Genomic DNA, 19,010 nt, shown 5'->3' on the forward strand with positions numbered 1-19,010 from the left:
AAACACAGTCCCTGGCGGTAGAGCCTCTTCCCAGAAAATTTTGGCTGCATCCTATGGTGTTATTTTGTGCATACATGGGGGAATACATGTTTTTCTCTCCAGAGAGTTCATGTTTCCTGAAGAGACTGCAGTTGTGATATAATATAAAACAGGCAACGCCTCTGGTGACGTAAGGCACAAAACTAATTGAGCCAGCACCTGGCCGGTGGACATGCTGCTTGGTTAGAGGTCAAATACACAGACACTGTGCAAGGACTTCATGATAGTATGTGCCAGCCACGAGCTGCGTTTTCTTCAAGAGCCTTAGGATCCACTTTGGACATCCCAGTCCCTGTCAGATCCACAGTGGACATCCCAGTCCCTGTCTGATTTCAGCCCCCGCGGGGACCTGTTCTTGTGTCTCGGTGTGTCTCGAGCTGTTCAAGGCAGAAACTGCCACGCCAGGGCCTCCCTGGGGGAGAACCGGTGTTCCCCTTGACCTTGTTCCTGAGAAAACGCCCACCCTGGAGGAACTCTGGCTCCTGTTTCTGGACAGGGCTGTGTGTGTGTTCCTTTACATGAACCCAGAGGCTGTTTCAGTTCTGACCACTGTGCTTTCTTTTACTTTGCAGGGAAAATGCTCAATATCCACCCGTCCTTGCTCCCTTCTTTCCGGGGTTCAAATGCCCACGAGCAAGCCCTGAGCGCCGGTGTCACAGTAACGGGGTGCACCGTGCACTTTGTGGCTGTGAGTATGTCTCCTTCTCCCGAAGAGTCCCTGCTGTTCAGGTGTAAGTTGTGCCGACTAGACAGTCATGTTCAAAACTCGGTTTCCTTTTTCAGGAAGAAGTGGATGCTGGACAGATCATCTTGCAGGAAGCTGTTCCGGTGAAGAGGGGCGACACTGTTGCCAGTCTGTCTGAAAGAGTGAAGCTAGCAGAACACAGAATCTTTCCCGCAGCCCTGCAGCTGGTGGCCAGTGGGACTGTCCAGCTTGGAGAGGACGGCAAGCTCTGTTATGTCCAGGAGGACTGAGCTTCCCGACTCGGGAGGGAAGTCTGGCTGCTCGCACAGTGGCTTCCAACCACATGCTCAGCTCAGAGGGAAGACTGCTAGAAGCAGAGAACCCCTCGCTACCCTCTGGCCATTTTTTAGCGAACAAACTCATCACAAGCAGGACCCGTGCGGCACACCCCATGCGTGTGCGTGTTGGTACGCACTGTTGCCTGCTGTCTCTCTGGTTTTACCTGCGTACGACCTTCTCGTTCAGAACTACGCTAGTTGTTCAGGATGCCTTTCACTTTTAGCCAAACAAGATACCAAAGCTCTTCGTCTTTTTCACCCTCTTTTTCTGACCAATGTCACCTCTGGTCCCAGTAGGTTTCCTCGGGCCGGACAGTTGGCCGACCACAGTGTTCCCTCAGGTTGGCTGGTCAGCAGCTGCCACCAGGTCAAGGGGAGATTCGGGTCACCGACTCACAGAGGTCCCGTTGCTGTAAAAACAGTGTTTCGTTGGTTCTGGAGACTTTACTCGACATTATTTAGCACCTAGTTTTATTTTTTTACATATGCTAACACTGTCCTGTGAAGTAGATTAGAGAGTTAAAATATCTAAAGAAAAATGTTGGTTTTTTAAAATTTATTTTTATTGTTGTTCAAGTACAGTTTCCTGTCTTTTACTCCCTTCCCCACCCCCCACCCCCCAGGAAAATCACATACTTTACAAGTAGAGGGTAGCACCGAGTTGTAAGGTGAATCAGTGTAAACTTAGGACTTGAGAAACGTAACTTCCAGCCCTTCCTTTGATACCAGCTGCCACTAAAGCACCCTGGACCCTGTGTGAGAGGGCGGTCCCATGTCGTGGGGCAGGAGGAACCATAACGCATCTGAACATCTGGCTGTCAGAAGCCAAAGCACACTCGAAAACCAGGCACGGTGCTGACAGATGACAGTTCATTTAACAGGTGTCCCGCTGTCTCATTCAAGATGGCTTAAGTGTTATTTGGACATGGCTTGTGTACTCAAAGAGAAGAGGTCACTGAAGCTCTGAAAAAGTCACAACGCAAAACAGGCTGAAAACACCCAGCTGGTGTGGCTCGGTGGGTTGGGTGTCATCCCACGGACCAAAAGGTCGCTGGTTCAATTCCCTGTCGGGGCACGTGCCTGGGTGGCAGGTCTGATGCCTGGTCTGAGTGCCTTCAGAAGGCAGCCAGTCAGTGTTACCACGTCAGTGTTTGTTTCCCTCTCTCCCTCCCCCTCTATAAAAATCAGGAATAAAAATGTTACAGGGGAGTGAAAATATGTCACTATTTTGGTGCAATAATGAACATGGACATTTTCATTATAGATGTCTGTTTCTTTGTGTAAGTAGGAGATGAGATCACCCCTTGACCACACAGTGTCAGGCAGAGTGACACGGTGGGGTCAGACCGCGGGTGTCCAAGGTTCACAGGCCCTACCGGTCATACACAGCAATCAAAGGGTTCCAGTGGCAGCTCCAAATGCCCTCAAGAGGAATGTTACTCCTAAGAGACTTCATTTCTAAGTACTCCTCCCTCTCAATTTTTTTTTTTAAAGATTTTATTTATTTATCTTTAGAGGGGAAGGGAAGGAGAGAGGGAGAGAAACATCAATGTATGGTTGCCTTTCGTGCATCCCCTGCTGGGAACTGGCCTGCAGGGAACCTGCCTGCAACCCTGGCATGTGCCCTGACTGGGAATAGAACCGCGATTGTCTGGTTCGCAGGCCCGCGCTCAATCCACTGAGCTACACCAGCCAGGGCTCAATTTTTTTTTTTAATATTTTATTTTTCGAGAGGGGAAGGGAAGGAGAAAGAATAGGAGAGAAATGTCAATGTATGGTTGCTTCTCATGCGTCCCGTGCTGAGAACTAGCCTATAACCCAGGCATGTGCCCTGACTGGGAATCGAACCACGATACTCTGGTTCACAGGCCTGTGCTCAATCCACTGAGCTACGCCAGCCAGGGCTCAATTTTATTTTTTTATTTTATTTTTTTTACTGTTAACTGCTATACAAACTTTTAAACAACTCAAGTACAACAGCAGTATTTACTTGCACCAAGTTTAACAATGTACTGCTAGTCCCTCGTTACTTTTTTCCTTCATTCTCTCCGGTGGTAAGCCACCAGAAACAGCCCAAATCACGCCCCAGAGAGAGGCTGGCCCTGCTTCCAGTGAGCACGCACCGTGGCTGCCCCACAACCAGGTACATTCTGGCCACCTGTGCCTCTGGGTCGTTCGTCCAGGCTGAACACTGCAGGCAGTTATCTGATCGGTGAAGTTGGGGTCACCCTCCTGCTCAGCCGGGGTCAGAGTCAAGCCGCCCGGCATGCCACGGTGGGTGCCCTGCTCAGCAGCCCCCAGGACAGGTCCACCTCCACAGCTGAATGGAGTGACTCAGGAAGATTCCTAAAACCCCAGGTTTCTTTTTAAAGTTGGCTTATTGCCTGGACTGCTTTTGACCAGTTGGTCCATCTGTAAATTCTGGCCGCCTCCACTGTTGCTTAAAAGAGACAATGTCTATCGATAGCCCTTCTCTCTGAGGCCCACACACCTCGTACTTACAACATAAGGCTGTTTGCCTTTTATCTACAGCCCACTGTAAATCGGCATGAAAAACTCGTGAGTGCAGACAGTCCAAATGTCCATCAGCTACTGCCCTGACAGTGTGGTCTGGCCGTGAGCACAGACACGCACGGCAACAGGAAGCTTAGAGCCCTGTGCCGAGTGACGTAACCCCGTCCCAGGAGGCCAGAGTCGATCCGTCCACGTGGAATTTCGGAGTAGGCCCGTCCGGAGAGGCAGCCTCCAGCAGTGTTGGCCCGGGGCTGCGCTGTGGGGACAGAGGTATTTGGGGGTAAGGACAGAAGGTGCGGACTTTTTGTGGGTAGTGGGAATGTTCTCAGGTTGTGGTGACAGCTCTGTCGCCCCGTGAACATACTGAAACCCACTGACATAACTGTGCCCTTTTAACGGGGACTGTGTGGCATGTGCTCAATCTCAACAAAACTCCCACAAAAATGAGAGCAACTCTGTCACTGTAAACATAATTCATAGGTTGTGAAATATATAAAGGTTACATTTAATCTTATTATGAAGTACACCAAACTTACATTATAGTTCACATTCAGCCTATTAAGTCACTTAAATGAGTAAACTAGGAAGTCCATACTTTGTGACAGAAAGTGTATGAGACCCCTGGCTGGTGTGGCGCAGTGGATTGGAGTGCCAGCCTGCGAACCAAAGGGTCATCGGTTTGATTCCCAGTCAGGGCACATGCCTGGGTTGCGGGCCAGGTTCCCATGGGGGGGGAGGGGTGAGAGGCAGCCACACGTTGATGTTTTTCTCCCTCCCTTCCCCTCTCTAAAAATAAAATTCTTAAAGCATATTAAAGGCAGTCTGCCTGAATGGCAGTGCTCAACCTCAGCCCCTTCCAGTGCTCACCTGCTGCTTCCCGCCCCCACCCCCCGCCCCTGGTACGTGCAACAAAAACCCTCACTCCTGCGCGCTGCGATGAGTGCATTGGGATTTGGTGCGGGGGCAGTGGGCTTATTTTTTCTCTTTTAATTTAATCTTTATTGTATTTTTTCCATTACTGTTTAGTCCCCTTATACCCCCTCTCCCCAGCAATTACCACACTGTTGTCCATGTCCATGAGTCCTCTTTCCTTTTTGCTCAGCATGGAGATTTTAATATTCTGAATCTATTTCCCCTTACAAAAAAAAAGATACATGAATTGAAATATTTATGGACACTGAAAGTCAAACTGCACTTTAAATTTTCTGCACTACTGAACTCCAAAAATGTATGGAAAAAAAAGTTTGTTATAGCAATATCACTCAGTTCCTTTGCTTTGGTTATATGCAAAAACAAAAGCTCTATCATCAAAATCATTTTAAATATTCATCTGATAAATCTATTAGGTCTTCCTTCAGTTTTGTTGAAAGCTAAGTATTGGAAACACCCCAATTTTAGGAAGGATTTCAGCGTCCACAGCAAATGAACCTCTCAGGAGTGCCTTTAGTGTCCTGAGGATGTTCGCAGAACCCGGTGAGATTCAGGGTTAGTGAAAGCTGCACCTTTCTTTTGCAAAATGAGGGAAGAACGATGTTGAAAGAGGAGGTGGGACTTCCTTGCACACAGTGAGGGATTTGTGCGACACTAGCTTAGGGATGGAGGCTCGCCCTGCACTGAGCAGGTTGGCGGGTGTAGGTGCTGACAGTGACCACAGCGAGCAGACCCGCTGAATGGTGTGTCACGGGGGCGAGGAGGAGCCTTGGAAAGAAGGGGCCGCGCAGCAGGGTCCAGCAGTGCAGGGCTGCGGTACCAGAGGAACTGCCTCAGGACTCAAACCTCTGGCTGTTTGAACAGGGCATACAAACCTTTGGATCGAACCTAAAGCAACCTTGGGTCCCAAGGAGCCGTGTGCGAGGATGAAAGGGAGCAGGTAGGACGACCAGCGTGATGACCAGTGAACTGGAAATCAAAGATTGTTTAGAATGAGCGTCTTAGCCCCTGCGAACCAACAGAAATGCCTTCTTCCTCTTGGTGCCGTTGCTCCCCTTCCCTTTCTGGTCACTACCCCTGGCCTTTGCCTCCCAATCTGAGGGCTACCGGGGTTTCTGCCTGAATTGGCACTTCCCCAATAGCCATTTTTCTTTTTACCTCTCACTTGGAAAGGGCTTTTTTTTTTTTTTTTTTAGAGAGAGAAGGGAAGGAGGAAGAGAGGGAGAGAAACATCAGTGTGTGGTTGCCTCTCATGTGGCCCTCCCTGGGGGACCTGGCCTGCAGCCCAGTCATGTGCCCTGACTGGGAATGGAACCAGCAACCCTTTGGTTCTCAGCCCATGTTCAATCTACTGAGCTACACCAGCCAGGGCAGAAAGCCCTTTTATAGTTAGGTTCCCAAGGGCATGTCCAGCAAGGGGGAACTCAGGAGGCTAAAGCTCCTACTTGCTTTTAGAGTTTTCCACCTCAGAGACTGGCTAATACAAGTCCCTGGAGTCCAATGAAGCAGTGTACAGGAGGCTCAGAGACCTGTTGGAGTAGTTCGAGAGGGCTGCTATCACAAAGCACCACAGACTGGGTGACTTGGACCACTGAGGTGTCCACAGCGGGGCCCTGCGTCGCAGCACTCCCACTCCTTAGCGACATTCTGGGCCAGATCATTCTCTGCTGCGGGTCCGTCCTGTGCACGTGCAGGATGCTGAGCAGTGTGCCTGGTCTCGGCCCACTCTGTGCAGTAACAACTCCCACTCGTAACAATCAGAGATGTCTCCACCACTTTACATCCTCACCAACAACGCGCAAAGGGTCCAAATTTCTGCACGTTCTCATCATCACTATAGAGCAGCCTCCTACGGGATGTGATGTGGTTAACTCGTTGTTTTGATTTGCACTTCCCTCGTGATCAGTGATGTTGCCCATCTTTTCTTATGCCTGTTGACCATTTGTCTCTCCTCCTTGGAGGCATGTCTATTCAAGTCCTTTGCCCATTTTTCAATACACAGGTCTTTGCCCTGTCTCTATACTTTTCTCTTTTCCAGTCATATGGTTAGAATTATACAACATGTAGTCTTTTCAGCTGGCTGCATTCAGTTAGCAATAGGCATTTAAGTTTCCTCCATGTTTTTTCATAGCTGAATAACTCATTTTTTAAGATTTTATTTATCTTTATTTTATCTTTTTAAATATTTTATTTATTTATCTTTAGAGGGGAAGGGAAGGAGAGAGGGAGAGAAACATCAATGTATGGTTGCCTTTCATGCATCCCCTGCCTGGAACTGGCCTGCAGGGAACCAGCCTGCAACCCCGGTATGTGCCCTGACTGAGAATTGAACAGCGATTGTCTGGTTCACAGGCCCGAGCTCAATCCACTGAGTTACACCAGCCAGGGCCAAGATTTTATTTATCTTTAGAGAGAGGGAATGGAGGAAAACATCAGTGTGTGGTTGCCTCTTGCACGCCCCCTACTAGGGACCTGGCCCACAACCCAGGCATGTGTAGTGACTGGGAATTGAACCAGCCACCTAGTTTCGCAGGCTGGTGCTCAGTCCACTGAGCCACAGCAGCCAGGACTCAATTATTTTTTTTTATCATTCTGTAGCTGTATCTACCACCGATTATCTACTCACATACTCAGAGACATCTTGGTTACTTCCCATTTTGGGCAATAACGTATAAGTTATTTTTTTAATTTAATTTATTTTTTTATCTTTATCTTTTTACAAACCCTTGTGTCGAGGGCTGACTTTCAATAGTTCACAGCGAGGGAGCTGCTCTGCTACGTACGAAACCCAGACCCAGAAGCAGGTCGTCTAGGAATGGTTTAGCACCCCACAAACGTGCGGTGCGTGAAGGGCGAGGGGGCGGCTTCCCTTCCTGCCGCGCCCCATTTCCAGGACAAGGGAAACCGTACTGTACCCTGGTCCTGACGTGCCACGGGGGTCCCGTGGGTAATTTTTACTTTTAGAAATAAGATAAGTGAGGGAGAGAGAGAGAGAGAAACATCAATGTGTGGTTGCCTGTCATGTGGCCTCTATTGGGGACTTGGCCTGCAACCCAGGCATGTGCCCTGACTGGGAATGGAACCGGCCAGTGACCCTTTAGTTTGCAGGCCACCTTCAACTCGCTGAGCTACACCAGCCAGGGCTAAATTATTTTTTTTCTAAATTATTTTTAAGAAATTAAAAGTGAGACACTTACATACACAAAAGTTGCAAGAATAACACAAAAATCTTCCAATAACCGTTACCCAGACTTCCTGATTAACACTTCCCTCCACGCAGTTTGCTGTTTACGTGCTTGCTCTCTCTTGCCCCTTCACTGTGTGTGCACTTATTCCTAAATCATTAGACAGTAATATGCAGATGTCATATCCCTGTATCCATAAATATTTCAGTATGTATTTCCTAACAACTAGAATAGAACCAAATGCTCACTGTGGACACCCCCTAGAGCAGCGAATTAAACCTGCGCAGTCAATAGAAATTATGTGATTCTTTAATTTTATTCAATGTAAGAAATGTTATTTGATCTGGAAGGGCCTCTTCAGGAAGGAGCTTGGGTAACACACTGGGTTATGTGCTCATTTCCTGTGCTCTTCCACTGAGAACACTATGGGCCAAACAGTCCTCTATCATCCTCGCCCAGAGACCGAGGGGTCTCTGAACAAGTCCTAAGGTGGAAGGGTCGCTCAGGGGCGTCCTTGAGTGGTGGGCTTAGCACCCTGACACCTCATTACAATGCTGTCTCTGGAGTCAGATTTGCCTTAAAACCAATTCTGACTAGATGGTTCTCCAGCAAATAGTGTTACGTGCCACTTAAATGTATTCCGTTTTGTTGCTAAGTCTTTAACAACTGGAGAGCAGTGAGGAAGAGGAGGCTCTAGGAGGAACGCCGTCAAGGTTCCACAGTGGCCGGCAGCGGGGATCGCGAGCGGCTGGGGTCCCTGCTCCAGCGCTCGGCCCAGCTGCCCTTCTAGACGCTGCTTGTCTCTTCCAGCGCTCCTCCCAGACGCAGGACCAGAGCGCGCAAAACTGAGCCGAGAAAAGGAGAACAGCCGGCGCGGGCGAGCCGCGAGCAACCTGCAGCTGTAAACGACCCACGCGCCTGAGAGCCGGCGGGAGAGATGGGAAAGCTGGAGAGCCCCGCCGGAGACTCAGGACACGCGCGGAGCCGGGGCGGGGCTCCAGCCGAAGAAACGGGGCCTGGCCTGCCGGGCGGAAAGCAGGGCTAGGCGCGAGGGCGGGCCCGGCGAGGCACCGGGGCTGACAGCCTCCCTCTTGGCAGCGGCCCCACTGGCCCCTGGCGACCGCAGCCCATCCCCTCTAGGGTCGCGTGCCTGCGGCGCGTGACCACCCGGGCGGCGCCCTCATCACGGGCGACCCCGCCGGGCGGCGCCTCCCTTCCGCAGGTCTGCCCTGCTCTCCACCTCCCCGCCTCTCCCAGGCCTGGACGCTCACACTCGGGCAACCCCTAAGGCGTCGGCTTTGGCCGTCCCGTTAACCGAACGGAAGCAAAACAACACCCCTCGACCACACCTCCGCCCCGAGGGCCTCCGGGTCAGCTCAGCAAGTTCCGGGAGGCAGGAGGTTCTCGCGACATTTCCGCGCGGTCGGCCTGACCGGGCCTCTTTGAGGCGGGGTCTTAGTCACGCGACCCGTGGCCTGACGTCACCCGAGCCACGGGATCTTGCTTTGCCCGGACACGCTCTGTGGAGAAGGAGACCCTACGTCCCTGGCCCTCGGGCGGGCTCCGGTCTGTGCGGGTTGGCGTCGCCAGTGTCCCGCGTGAGTGCTATGCGAGCACAGCGGCCTGCTGGCTAGCGTGCGTGCCACTGTTTACAGGAAAAACGAGAAAAATAATCACGCACCACACTAAAAATAGTGGGTGAATTACTGTCGCCATAACCACCCCAGCCTGCCCTCCGATCCTGGGCGTGGGTGTGTGGAGGAGAAAGGGGCCCCAGGCGAAACCCGACCACCTCGGGAGGCCTGCGCGGGAGGGAGCCCTGCAGACCCAGAGACCTGAAGTGGGCGCGCAGGAGGGCCTGAAATTAAAACTCTCCAAACTAGAATCAGCTCATGGCGGGCAGTCAGGCCCCGGGCAGGTATCTTTCCAGACAAAGGTCCGTCTTTACCTTAACTGAGCCTGTGTTACTGTCACTTTGCATGTAGGACAACATGCCTTTGGACCATGAGACCGCTCAGGGCACATCTCCCACCAGAGCAGGGACCCCGGGATGGTCGCCACCACCACCTGCACCCGGTTCAGGGACGAGTACCGGTTCTTTGAGGAGCTCGGAAAGTAAGCGCGGCGCGGGGATGGGGGTCCTGCATGTGTCCACCCCCGTCACCCCGAGAGCCCGCGTGGACGCAGCGTAGGCCGTTCTCTGTAAGCCGAGATGCCTCCGGAGCCCGCAGCATCCGCGCGCGGACCGGTCGCTTTGTCCCCGCGGGGCCGTGTTACGCCCGGACTTGCAGGTCCAGAGAGGGGCCGTTCAGACCAGCTCGACTCTGCCCGAGTCCCTGTCACCTGTAGCCCAGGTGACTCGCTCGCCATTCCCTCCCACGGCTCGCACGCTTCCCCTCTTCCCCGGAGGAGTTACACGCAGCCGGAGAGCCTTTTGGACACCGGGGAGCCACCAGGGTGGCCTAGCGGTGTGTGAACCTGTAGGACCGCTGGAGATGTGCCGCAGCGAACAGGGGCCTGCGGAAGCTCGCGCGTGGAGACCTGCTGAGGGTCTGATGGTGCTCGGGGAACCAGGAGCGACTGGGAGGCTGATGTACAATTTATGCAGCATGACCCAAATCCAATCCTCTGCCTGTTTCCACTGTTATTGCTGAACGGGTGCAGAGTATGATGGTGTTTTATGCAGCAGAATCAAGGGAAATGGAAACATCTTTTAAATGGAATGAACATTCTATCTTTATATGTTTATGCATTGTTTGCTGTTAAAAACCTAGAATATGTCAGAAGAGCAGCTTGATTCATATCTCTCCCCTCCCCCATCCCAAAGCAGGGTACAGAGAAACCACACCATGATTTGTTAAACCACACAAATGTTCCCAATATTTATATATATATATTTAAGATTTAAAAATTTTATTTATATTTAGAGGGGAAGGAGAAAGGGAGAGAAATATCAATGTATGTTTGCCTCTCGAGCACTGACCACCCCCCCAACTGGCCTGCATCCCAGGCCCACACTCAATCCACTGAGGTACACCAGCCAGGGCCCAATATTTATATTTTAATGAAAACAGTCGCCATGTTTATTTACTTGAAGCCACATTTATTTATTTTTCCTACCAAAATACCTTGGTTGGTGTGGCTCAGTGGATTGAGCACTGGCCTGCGAACCAAAGGGTGGTCGGGTGTATTCCCAGTCGGGGCGCATGCCTGCATTTCAGGCCAGGTCCCCAGAATGGAGCGTGCAAGAGGCAGCCACACATTGACGTTTCCCTCCCTCTTTTTCTCCCTCCCTTCCCATTTCTAAAAATAAATAAATAAAATAATTTTTTAAAAATGTCACCAAGTACCTTTTGCCTTTACTCTTCTCTGAAATAACTTCCAGGAAAATGCTAGAAAGGAAAGTAGGAGTCTCGTAATGGCCATTCCCTTTTGCTTTTGGGATGAAAAAATAGGTCAGAGCTCGGGTGAATCATGTATTTCCGTTGTAGTTACACTTGAACTTAATGCATCGAGGTGCATCTAACTCTAATGGCTTTGGGAGGCAAGCTCGACTGCTGTATATTCCAGGAAGTTCAGCTGATGTTGCTGTTTCCATGAGCAGCTCAGACCTTGGCTCGGCCTGCCACATGGAGATTGCTCACAGACCCGGAAGGTATTTGGCACATGCTTAGTAGCATCAGAGATAATTCATGCTCGTGAAATGGCTTTGACATGAGCAAAAAACTTGGAGGGCCCTCCATGCACTCTCGTTACTTATTTGAATTCATGCAAAAATACTTCTGCTGAAATGTGAAGCCTCCCAGTTATTGTGAGCACATGTCTAAGGTATTTCCTTGGGAATTTATGATTTAATGGGAAAAAAATAAAAATGAAATGCCATAATGTACGCCCATTTCAATGACCTGGTTTATTTTATTTTAGGTAATGTGATAAGTTCCATTAGGATTTAATTTGTCTTCTAAAAAGTGCTGCTGCCAGGGCCCTGGTATTATTCTCTGCCGTGATTTTTTTCTCTATCTGTTGCAAATTTCAGTTTAACATGGACTTCAGGTTTAGGCTGGCATGTCGGAGTACTCGTTTGGGTGGGGGTGGGTGGTCGTCATTCTGAGGAGCCTCTGTGCTCAATCAGAGGCGGGGCAGGGGCGGGGTGAGGCGGGGTGCAGCGGGCGGAGGACCCGGAGAAGCACCTGGAATCAAAGACGTCTCCTTCCCACATCTTCACTAAAGGAAGGTTTAATACAGGGAGGAGATACTAAACTGTGGATGACAAATTCGTTTTGAAAACAATGTAAATGGGGCCCGACTCTTTGAGTGCTGGTATGATTTCTTCCTGTGCGCTGGGCCCGCCGTCGCGAGAGGGGTCACACTTCCTCCAGAGCCCGCGGCTCTCCAGATTTCTCTCAAAGCCGGAGAGTTGGGCTTCACTGTGCCGTTTCCAGACCTGGCACCGCCTCTCTCAACCCCCTGATGCGTGCTGGGAGGCAGACCCTCCATCTGCTCACACCCACTGACAGGTTCCTTCTGCTCTGTGCGGGAGGGGTCTTCTCCAGCCTGCGGGACTCCTCCCGCAGCTCCTGGCATGCTCAGCCCCAGCTCCTCACCTTCTTACTGCGCAGTCTGCGCCCCGCGCCACCTTGCGCCTTCTTCAGTCCCGCTTCTCGCTGTTCTGATTAGTGTGGGAGAGGTGGTTTGGGTGCAGGACAGAAAGACCAGCCTCCTGCGCTCCCCTGTCCTCTCGCTGGACTTGGGCAGGTTCCTCACCTGCTTCGTGTTAACCCACTGCAGGTGTAAATTCTCCTTCCCTGCCTCTTAGCAGCATGCTCTTGAGAACTTTATCATTCCTGGGAGCTTCCATTTCCTTACCTTTAAAATAGGGTAACAAGCCCTGGCTGGTGTAGCTCAGTGGATAGAGCGCAGGCCTGCGAATTAAAGGATCGCGGTTTGATTCCCAGTCAGGGCACATGCCTGGGTTGCAGGCTGCTTCCCTGCAGGCCAGTCCCCAGCAGGGGATGCACGAAAGGCAACCATACATTGATGTTTCTCTCCCTCTCTCCTTCCCTTCCCCTCTAAAGATAAAGAAATAAATATATGCAGTAAATGTTTTCTGCCTCAATTCAGGGTGAGGGAGTTTTAGCAAAAAAGCAAGTCTCAAAGCAGCTGAGGTACAGTGCAGGTCTGATTCCCCACGGGAGAACCTATCTGTGGGTGTGGGTCCTGTGCATCAGACCTTGCTTTCCACTGAAAGCTGGGCCCACACCATGCAGAATAGTCTCCTATAATACATGACTTATGAAGTATTTCTGCAGCCACCCTGGCTGGTGTGGCTCAGTGGATTGAGTGCTGGCCTGCAAACCAAAGGGTCACCAGTTTGATTCCCAGTCAGGGCACGTGCCAGGAGCGAGAGGCTGGTAACCAGTTCAGTTATGCATGGCAGTCACCTGGGGGAGCTTTGCGGGCACCGATTCATCAGCTCTGGAAAACCTGTATTTCCTTCACTTGTATTTTTTTAATGTTTAAATTACATTTTAATTTCAAAATTATTCTGTATTGATTTCAGGGGTACAACTTGGTGGCTAGACAGTCAGAGACGCAGTGTTTCTCTCCAACAGTGGGTATTTCCCACGCCCACTGCCACCGCACAGTTACTGCATTATCATCTATTGCATTCCCTGTGCTGTGTTCACACACCCCTGGGGCTGTTTTAACTACTGAGTGGTACTTGTTACCCCCTCCCCTTTTCCTAGCTTCCCAACGCCCCTTCCTTCTGGTAACCACCAGTTTGTTCTTTGCACCTATGAGTCTTTGTCAGTTTTGCTCATTTATTTTTTAGATTTTGCATATAAGTGAAATCATATGGTATCTATTTTTGTCTTATCTCACCAAACATAATACCCTCCACACCCAGCCACGTTGTTGCAGATGGCAATTTGGTTTATGGCTGAGTAGTATTCCACCATGTAAATGTACCGCCACTGTTTTATCCACTTGTCGGTGGGCACCTGGGTCGCTGCTGTAGCTTGGCTGTTGTAAATCATGTTGCACTGAGCACTGGGGTGCACGTGTTCTTTCAAACTGGTGTTTCAGGTTTCTTCAGGTAAATTCCTAGAAGTGGAATTGCTGGGTCGTAAGGCACTTATTTTTCGATTTTTGAGGTAGCTCCACACTTTTCCTCCGTGGCTGCCCCAGGCTGCATTCCCACTGTGCACGGGGGTTCCCTGTCTCCACGTCCTCACCAGCACATGTTGACTTATTGATGACGGCCATCCTGACAGGTGGGAGGCGACAGCTCACCGTGGTTTTAATTTACATGTCTTGGATAATTTAGTGACATTGAGCATCTTTTTATGTCTGTTAGCCATCTGTATGTCCTCTTGGGAGAAGTACCTATTCAGATCCTTTGCTCATTTTTTAACTGGACTGTTTGTTTTGGTGTTGAGTTCTTTATAAATTTTGGATATTAACCCCAATCGGATGTGTTGTTGGCAAATACATCCTTGCATCCAGTGGGTTGTCCCTTCATCTTGGTGGTTTCTCCCGCTGCGGAAAGCTTCGTAACGTGGTCTCATTTGTTGTGTGTCTGTTTGCTTCCCCCACCTGAGGACATACCGCAGAAACATATGCTAAGAGAAACGTCGGTGAATTGACTGTCTTTTGTTCTAGGATTTTTATGGTTTTAAGTCTAACATTTAATTCTTTTATCCATTTTGAGTTTATTCTTGTGTGTGGTGTAAGAAGGTGGTCTAGTTGAATTTTTTTTTTGCAGGTATCTGTCCAATTTTCCCAATAGCATTTATTGAACAGACTGTCTTTACCCAAATGTATGTTTTTCCTCCTTTGTCAAAAATTAATTAACCATAAAAGCGTGGGTTTATTTCTGGGCTCTCTATTCCGTTCTGTTGGTCTATGTGTCTATTTTTATGGCAGTACCATGCCGTTTTGATTACTCTGGCCTTGTACTATAGTTTGATATCAGGTAGCATGATTCCTCCAACTTGGTTCTTCTTTCTCAAGGCTTTGCAATTGTTTAATCCAAAGTGTATCCAAATGAAAGAACATTAGGGCAGCCAAGGTTAACAGTGGGCTATTCCAGAAAACTCACAAACACACTCAGACACACTCATATACTACCACACTCACACATACACATATACACACATTCACATGCACACACACATGCACACACATACTCAGTCATGTAACCAGAAACACTCACACTCACATACAGACACTCACACACACACTCAACACTGCTCGCAATTGGAGTAATCCTGGATAAATCCCTTGCTTGTATTTCCATTTTTTCTCTGAGAGAATGGGCACTACTCTATTAGTCTTAAGAACTCATAATATATAAAATAATTGCAAATTGTTTTAAGGTCCTTAAAATTAGAAACTTTATGGAAACAAGCCCCCACTTTTTAACACTGCATCTATGGGTCTCTGTCAGTCTCGTTCACACCACCGAGTAGATACTACCCGGCCAGAAGTTTTCACTGCTGCAAACCTTGTCCAGTGTTTCCACGAAGTGTCCGTCCCAACACTGAACGCCAGTTCCTTAGTCTATTTGCACCGATTCCGTGTGCGGATGACACAGGGTGTTTCAAACAGCAGGAAACATCCCCAACGCTATGCCATTTTACCCTCCACCCCTCAGGACACCTGAGCGACGCTCACTGTGTAAAGTCACTTTCTGACGTGACAGGCTGTTTTTCTCCTTCTAACCACCAAGCTGGCGATCCCTAGCATTACCGCTTCGGAGAGAGATGCTGCTCTCTGAAAGTACTTTATAATTACGAAACAGTTCTATATGGCATCTTTGTAAACAAATCATTTGGAAAAATACACCATGGTTTGGATTCGATTATCTCACGAGTCCACCTTTGTATGTAATGGAGATGACACTGTCCTTCTGTGTCCTCAGTCAGGATCAGGGCCCCCAACGGCTCTGGTGGGAGCCAGCAACTGCCCAGAGCTCTTGGCTCGGCTCCAGGCAGCTGGGTGGCCAACCGGGTCCCTTTGCCCCAGAGGTTCAGCTCCCCCTTTCTAAGGCCCAGAACAGTGCCTGACACTGTTTAGTTGTTAAATTAATAAAGTGATAAATAAGAAAAATTAGCCCAAAGCAAAAGAATCCCCCGATCCTTGCAGTGGAGAAAAGGGATATCCCTTATTGAACTTGAAGCTGCTGACTCTCAGATCCCGTCCAGATGATGAGGCACATTATCAGACCACTGCCACCAGTGACATGAGCCGCACAGAAGCTACTCAAAGACCTGGTGAAGGCTCCCGCTTCGCCAGTGTCCTGGGGAGAATGACGGGAAGACTGGCACATGGCTTAATGTGTGGTGACACAGATGTGCTTCACCAGGGAAAGACCACGGGGGACGGGGAAGGTCACGTCCACATGGATGATGTGACAGTGATTGTAGGGGTAAACAGCCAGTTTTATGTGAATACCCTCTTAACACTGAAATGGATTATTTTGTAGACCTCTTTCCCTGCGTAAAAAAAAAAGGACGCCCGGGAAGGCTACAGAACAATGTATTTGGACATAAGGGATTAGAAACCCAACAACAGTCCAGCACCACGTTTTAAACGAGATAATCAGCCCCTGTCGGAAAACCCAGTCCTGCAAGACTGAAGTCTGTATTTACCCATCACTCACTCCAGCAAATAATCTGCTTGCGGACCTACCATGTGCCGCCCCTGGTCAGGCCCCAGAAATTGGTCCCTGGTGGAACTCCAGCTCTAAAGTGGGGGACAATATACAATAAAAATAATAAACAAGCAGTTACCCAGATTCCAGACGGTCTGTGTGGAGACAGGAAAGGAGAGGGAGCTAAGGTGTGGCGGGGAGGGCCTGTCACAGTTAAATGGGCTGATGGGGAGGCTCTCCCTGAGAAAGTGGAATGTAGAGAGGACGGCAGACAGCAGGGAGCCCCATGCTGCACGGGGAGACAGAAGGGGACGGTCACACTTGCCCGGACTTGGCCACGCTGGTGAAAGCCGGGTGAGCAGGGGAACACCCTGGCGGTGGCTTTGAGAGGTGGGGCCTGGGTCACTGTGTAGCTTCAGGCTCTTCCTGGGGTAGTCTGGGGGACATCTGGAGGTTTGCACAAAGGTCGGCACAAGCGGATCCTCATTGGGCAGCGCCTGTCTGGGGGCTGCCGCGGTGGGAAGCAGAGAGTTGACCTGGACTCAGTGAGAAGCAGCCAGGCTCCAGCAGCAGGACTGAATGAAGAGCTGGAGTGGGGTCCGCAGACAGCAAGGTGACTTCACCGGCACGGATGCCCACAGAGCCCCCTTGGTCCCCTGATGTGATACCCCAGAGGCTACCCTGCCTTAGTCAGGGTTTTTCAGGGGAAACACTTCTCGGACTTCATCCCCAGTTGCCAATTTCCACAGGGCCTCTTTTTGAACCCTCGGTGGGGGATGTCAGGTGGCCACGGCTCTGCTGTGTCTTGGATGCCCGGCCCCTGGGCCCCTTGACGATGCATTGGAACTGCCCACTGGGGGCTCAGCAGGGCAGCTGCCTGAGCTCAGGCTGTGTCTGGTGTTTCACGGTCCCCTGGGCAATTCCAAGGCTTCGGGGTTAGAAACCCTCCCACTACCTGTTTGTGCTGAGCTCAGGGGTTGTGTCCCTACAGAGGAAGGCACTCATAACTCGCTCCTGATACTCCAATAATGTGATCTTAATTCTTCCCGAGTAATTTCAAGGCAAAGATCTCAGCCCCAAAACATTTTCTCGCCCTCTAGATCTCGTGCCAAGAAAGGGAGGCCAAGTGTTACAGCTCTGAGCTAGACCTGACAGAAATCAGCACTCGATCCCGGACGTGCGCGTCATTTCTGAGAGTCCTCGATGTCCAGCCCCATGTGAGGAGGTGGCTTGAGACTCACCTGGGTTTCAGGTCCATTGGAAACGCCGCGGAAGGAGAGTCCTCTTCTGCCAAATGGAAAATGTCAAAAAACCAGCAGGGTTAAAAAAACCTGTACATTAAACAATATTGTGTCTGTTAAATATGCTGTCCTGGGTGAGTGGTATGGTGATGTAACAGAATGTTCCTGTTTTGAGGAAATACTGAAGTACTTTAAAGGATTTTGTGTTAAAAGTACCAGTATGGAGAAAGAGAGAACGGTAAAGCAATGGAGCAACTCTTGGAAGCTGAATCAGTCCCAGAAACTGCCTAGGTCCACATTTCTTATACACGAGGAAGCTCATCCCCCATCAGTCAGTCAGTGTACATCCTGCAGCTGAAAGTGTTCTATACAGATAACGCCACCGAATCCAACTCACCCTCTACATGAACGGAATCATACTGTACAACTGACCCTCTGAAAGGGAAGTGAACTTACAGTTCCAGGCCCAGCTTTGCCAGTTACCGATGTAACTGAGTCCCTAACTCCTCAGACTAAAGTAACTTATGAGATGCAGACATCAGCCCTGGCTGGGCAGCTCCGCTCAGTTGGCTAGAGCGTCCTCCCCGGGCACCAAGGTTTCCCGTTCCATCCTGGGTCAGGGCACATACAAACAGCAACCAATGAGTGAGTAAATAAGTGCGACAACAAAAAAAGATGTTTCTGCTCTGGCTGGTGTGGCTCAGTGGATTGAATGCTGGCCTGAGAACCAAAGGGTTGCTGGTTCAATTCCCAGTCAGGGCACATGCCTGGGTTGTGGGCCAGGTCCCCAGTAGGGGGCGCATGAGAAAAAAAAACCATACATTGATGTTTCTCTCCCTTTCTCCCTTCCCTTCTAAAAATAAATTTAAAAAATCTTTTATAAAAAAGATGTTTCTCCCTTCCTTCCCCTCTATATCAATCAATCAATCAATCAATAAAGATGCAAACATCAAAATGAGATTTGTAAGGACAGCTTTGTGAATGCAAAGTGCTATACAAGTAATGAGTGGTTTTTAAACTGTATTGATGAGTTTTTTCTTTTATGCTGTGTTTAAGATGCCAACTAGAAGAAACACTATTTTCTTTCATGCAGGAGTTCTTTTATGTTGTTTACTTGCAAAGAAATCCCTCTGAATCAGAATTTAAAGCTTTTTCTGTGCATCTACAACAAACAAGGTTAACATATTATATTGTCTATAACTCGGCAGCTTAGAACACTAGTACCTGTTTGCAGCTCTTTTTAGGAGACATAATCATAGTGCTGCTTAATGTGCCAAGCACGGTTCCATGTAGTTTACATACCTTGTGTAACCCGCAAAAACTCAAGGAGTCTGATGCAATCACTATTTCATCACAGGTAAATGTGGAAAACGACAGCATTTATCTCAAAGGGCTGTTGTAAGGATTACGAGACTGTATTTA

The 19,010-nt window shown here is 49.6% G+C and overlaps 1 protein-coding gene and 1 long non-coding RNA gene across 5 annotated transcripts in view; both read left to right on the top strand.

Annotated features, from left to right (window-relative positions):
* GART (phosphoribosylglycinamide formyltransferase, phosphoribosylglycinamide synthetase, phosphoribosylaminoimidazole synthetase) overlaps positions 1–1,638 on the top strand; it is a 29,042-nt gene extending 27,404 nt beyond the window's left edge. For all 4 annotated transcript variants that reach the window (XM_053657734.1, XM_037127158.2, XM_053657736.1 and 1 more), the window contains exons 21-22: positions 612–727; positions 823–1,638. In XM_053657734.1, the coding sequence (XP_053513709.1) occupies positions 612–727; positions 823–1,014 (308 nt within the window). In that variant the 3' untranslated portion in view covers positions 1,015–1,638. The remainder of the gene's footprint in view (positions 1–611; positions 728–822) is intronic.
* Positions 1,639–9,165: 7,527 nt separating this feature from the next.
* Positions 9,166–17,711, top strand: LOC119035754 (uncharacterized). Its single transcript, XR_005079861.2, has 3 exons — positions 9,166–9,289; positions 9,677–9,806; positions 17,448–17,711. It is a non-coding gene; the product is annotated as an uncharacterized LOC119035754 (long non-coding RNA).
* The last annotated feature ends 1,299 nt before the right edge of the window (positions 17,712–19,010 follow it).

This window comes from Artibeus jamaicensis, unplaced genomic scaffold, assembly GCF_021234435.1.
Source record: "Artibeus jamaicensis isolate MK-2021 breed Jamaican fruit bat unplaced genomic scaffold, CSHL_Jam_final scaffold_474, whole genome shotgun sequence".
NCBI lineage: Eukaryota > Metazoa > Chordata > Mammalia > Chiroptera > Phyllostomidae > Artibeus > Artibeus jamaicensis.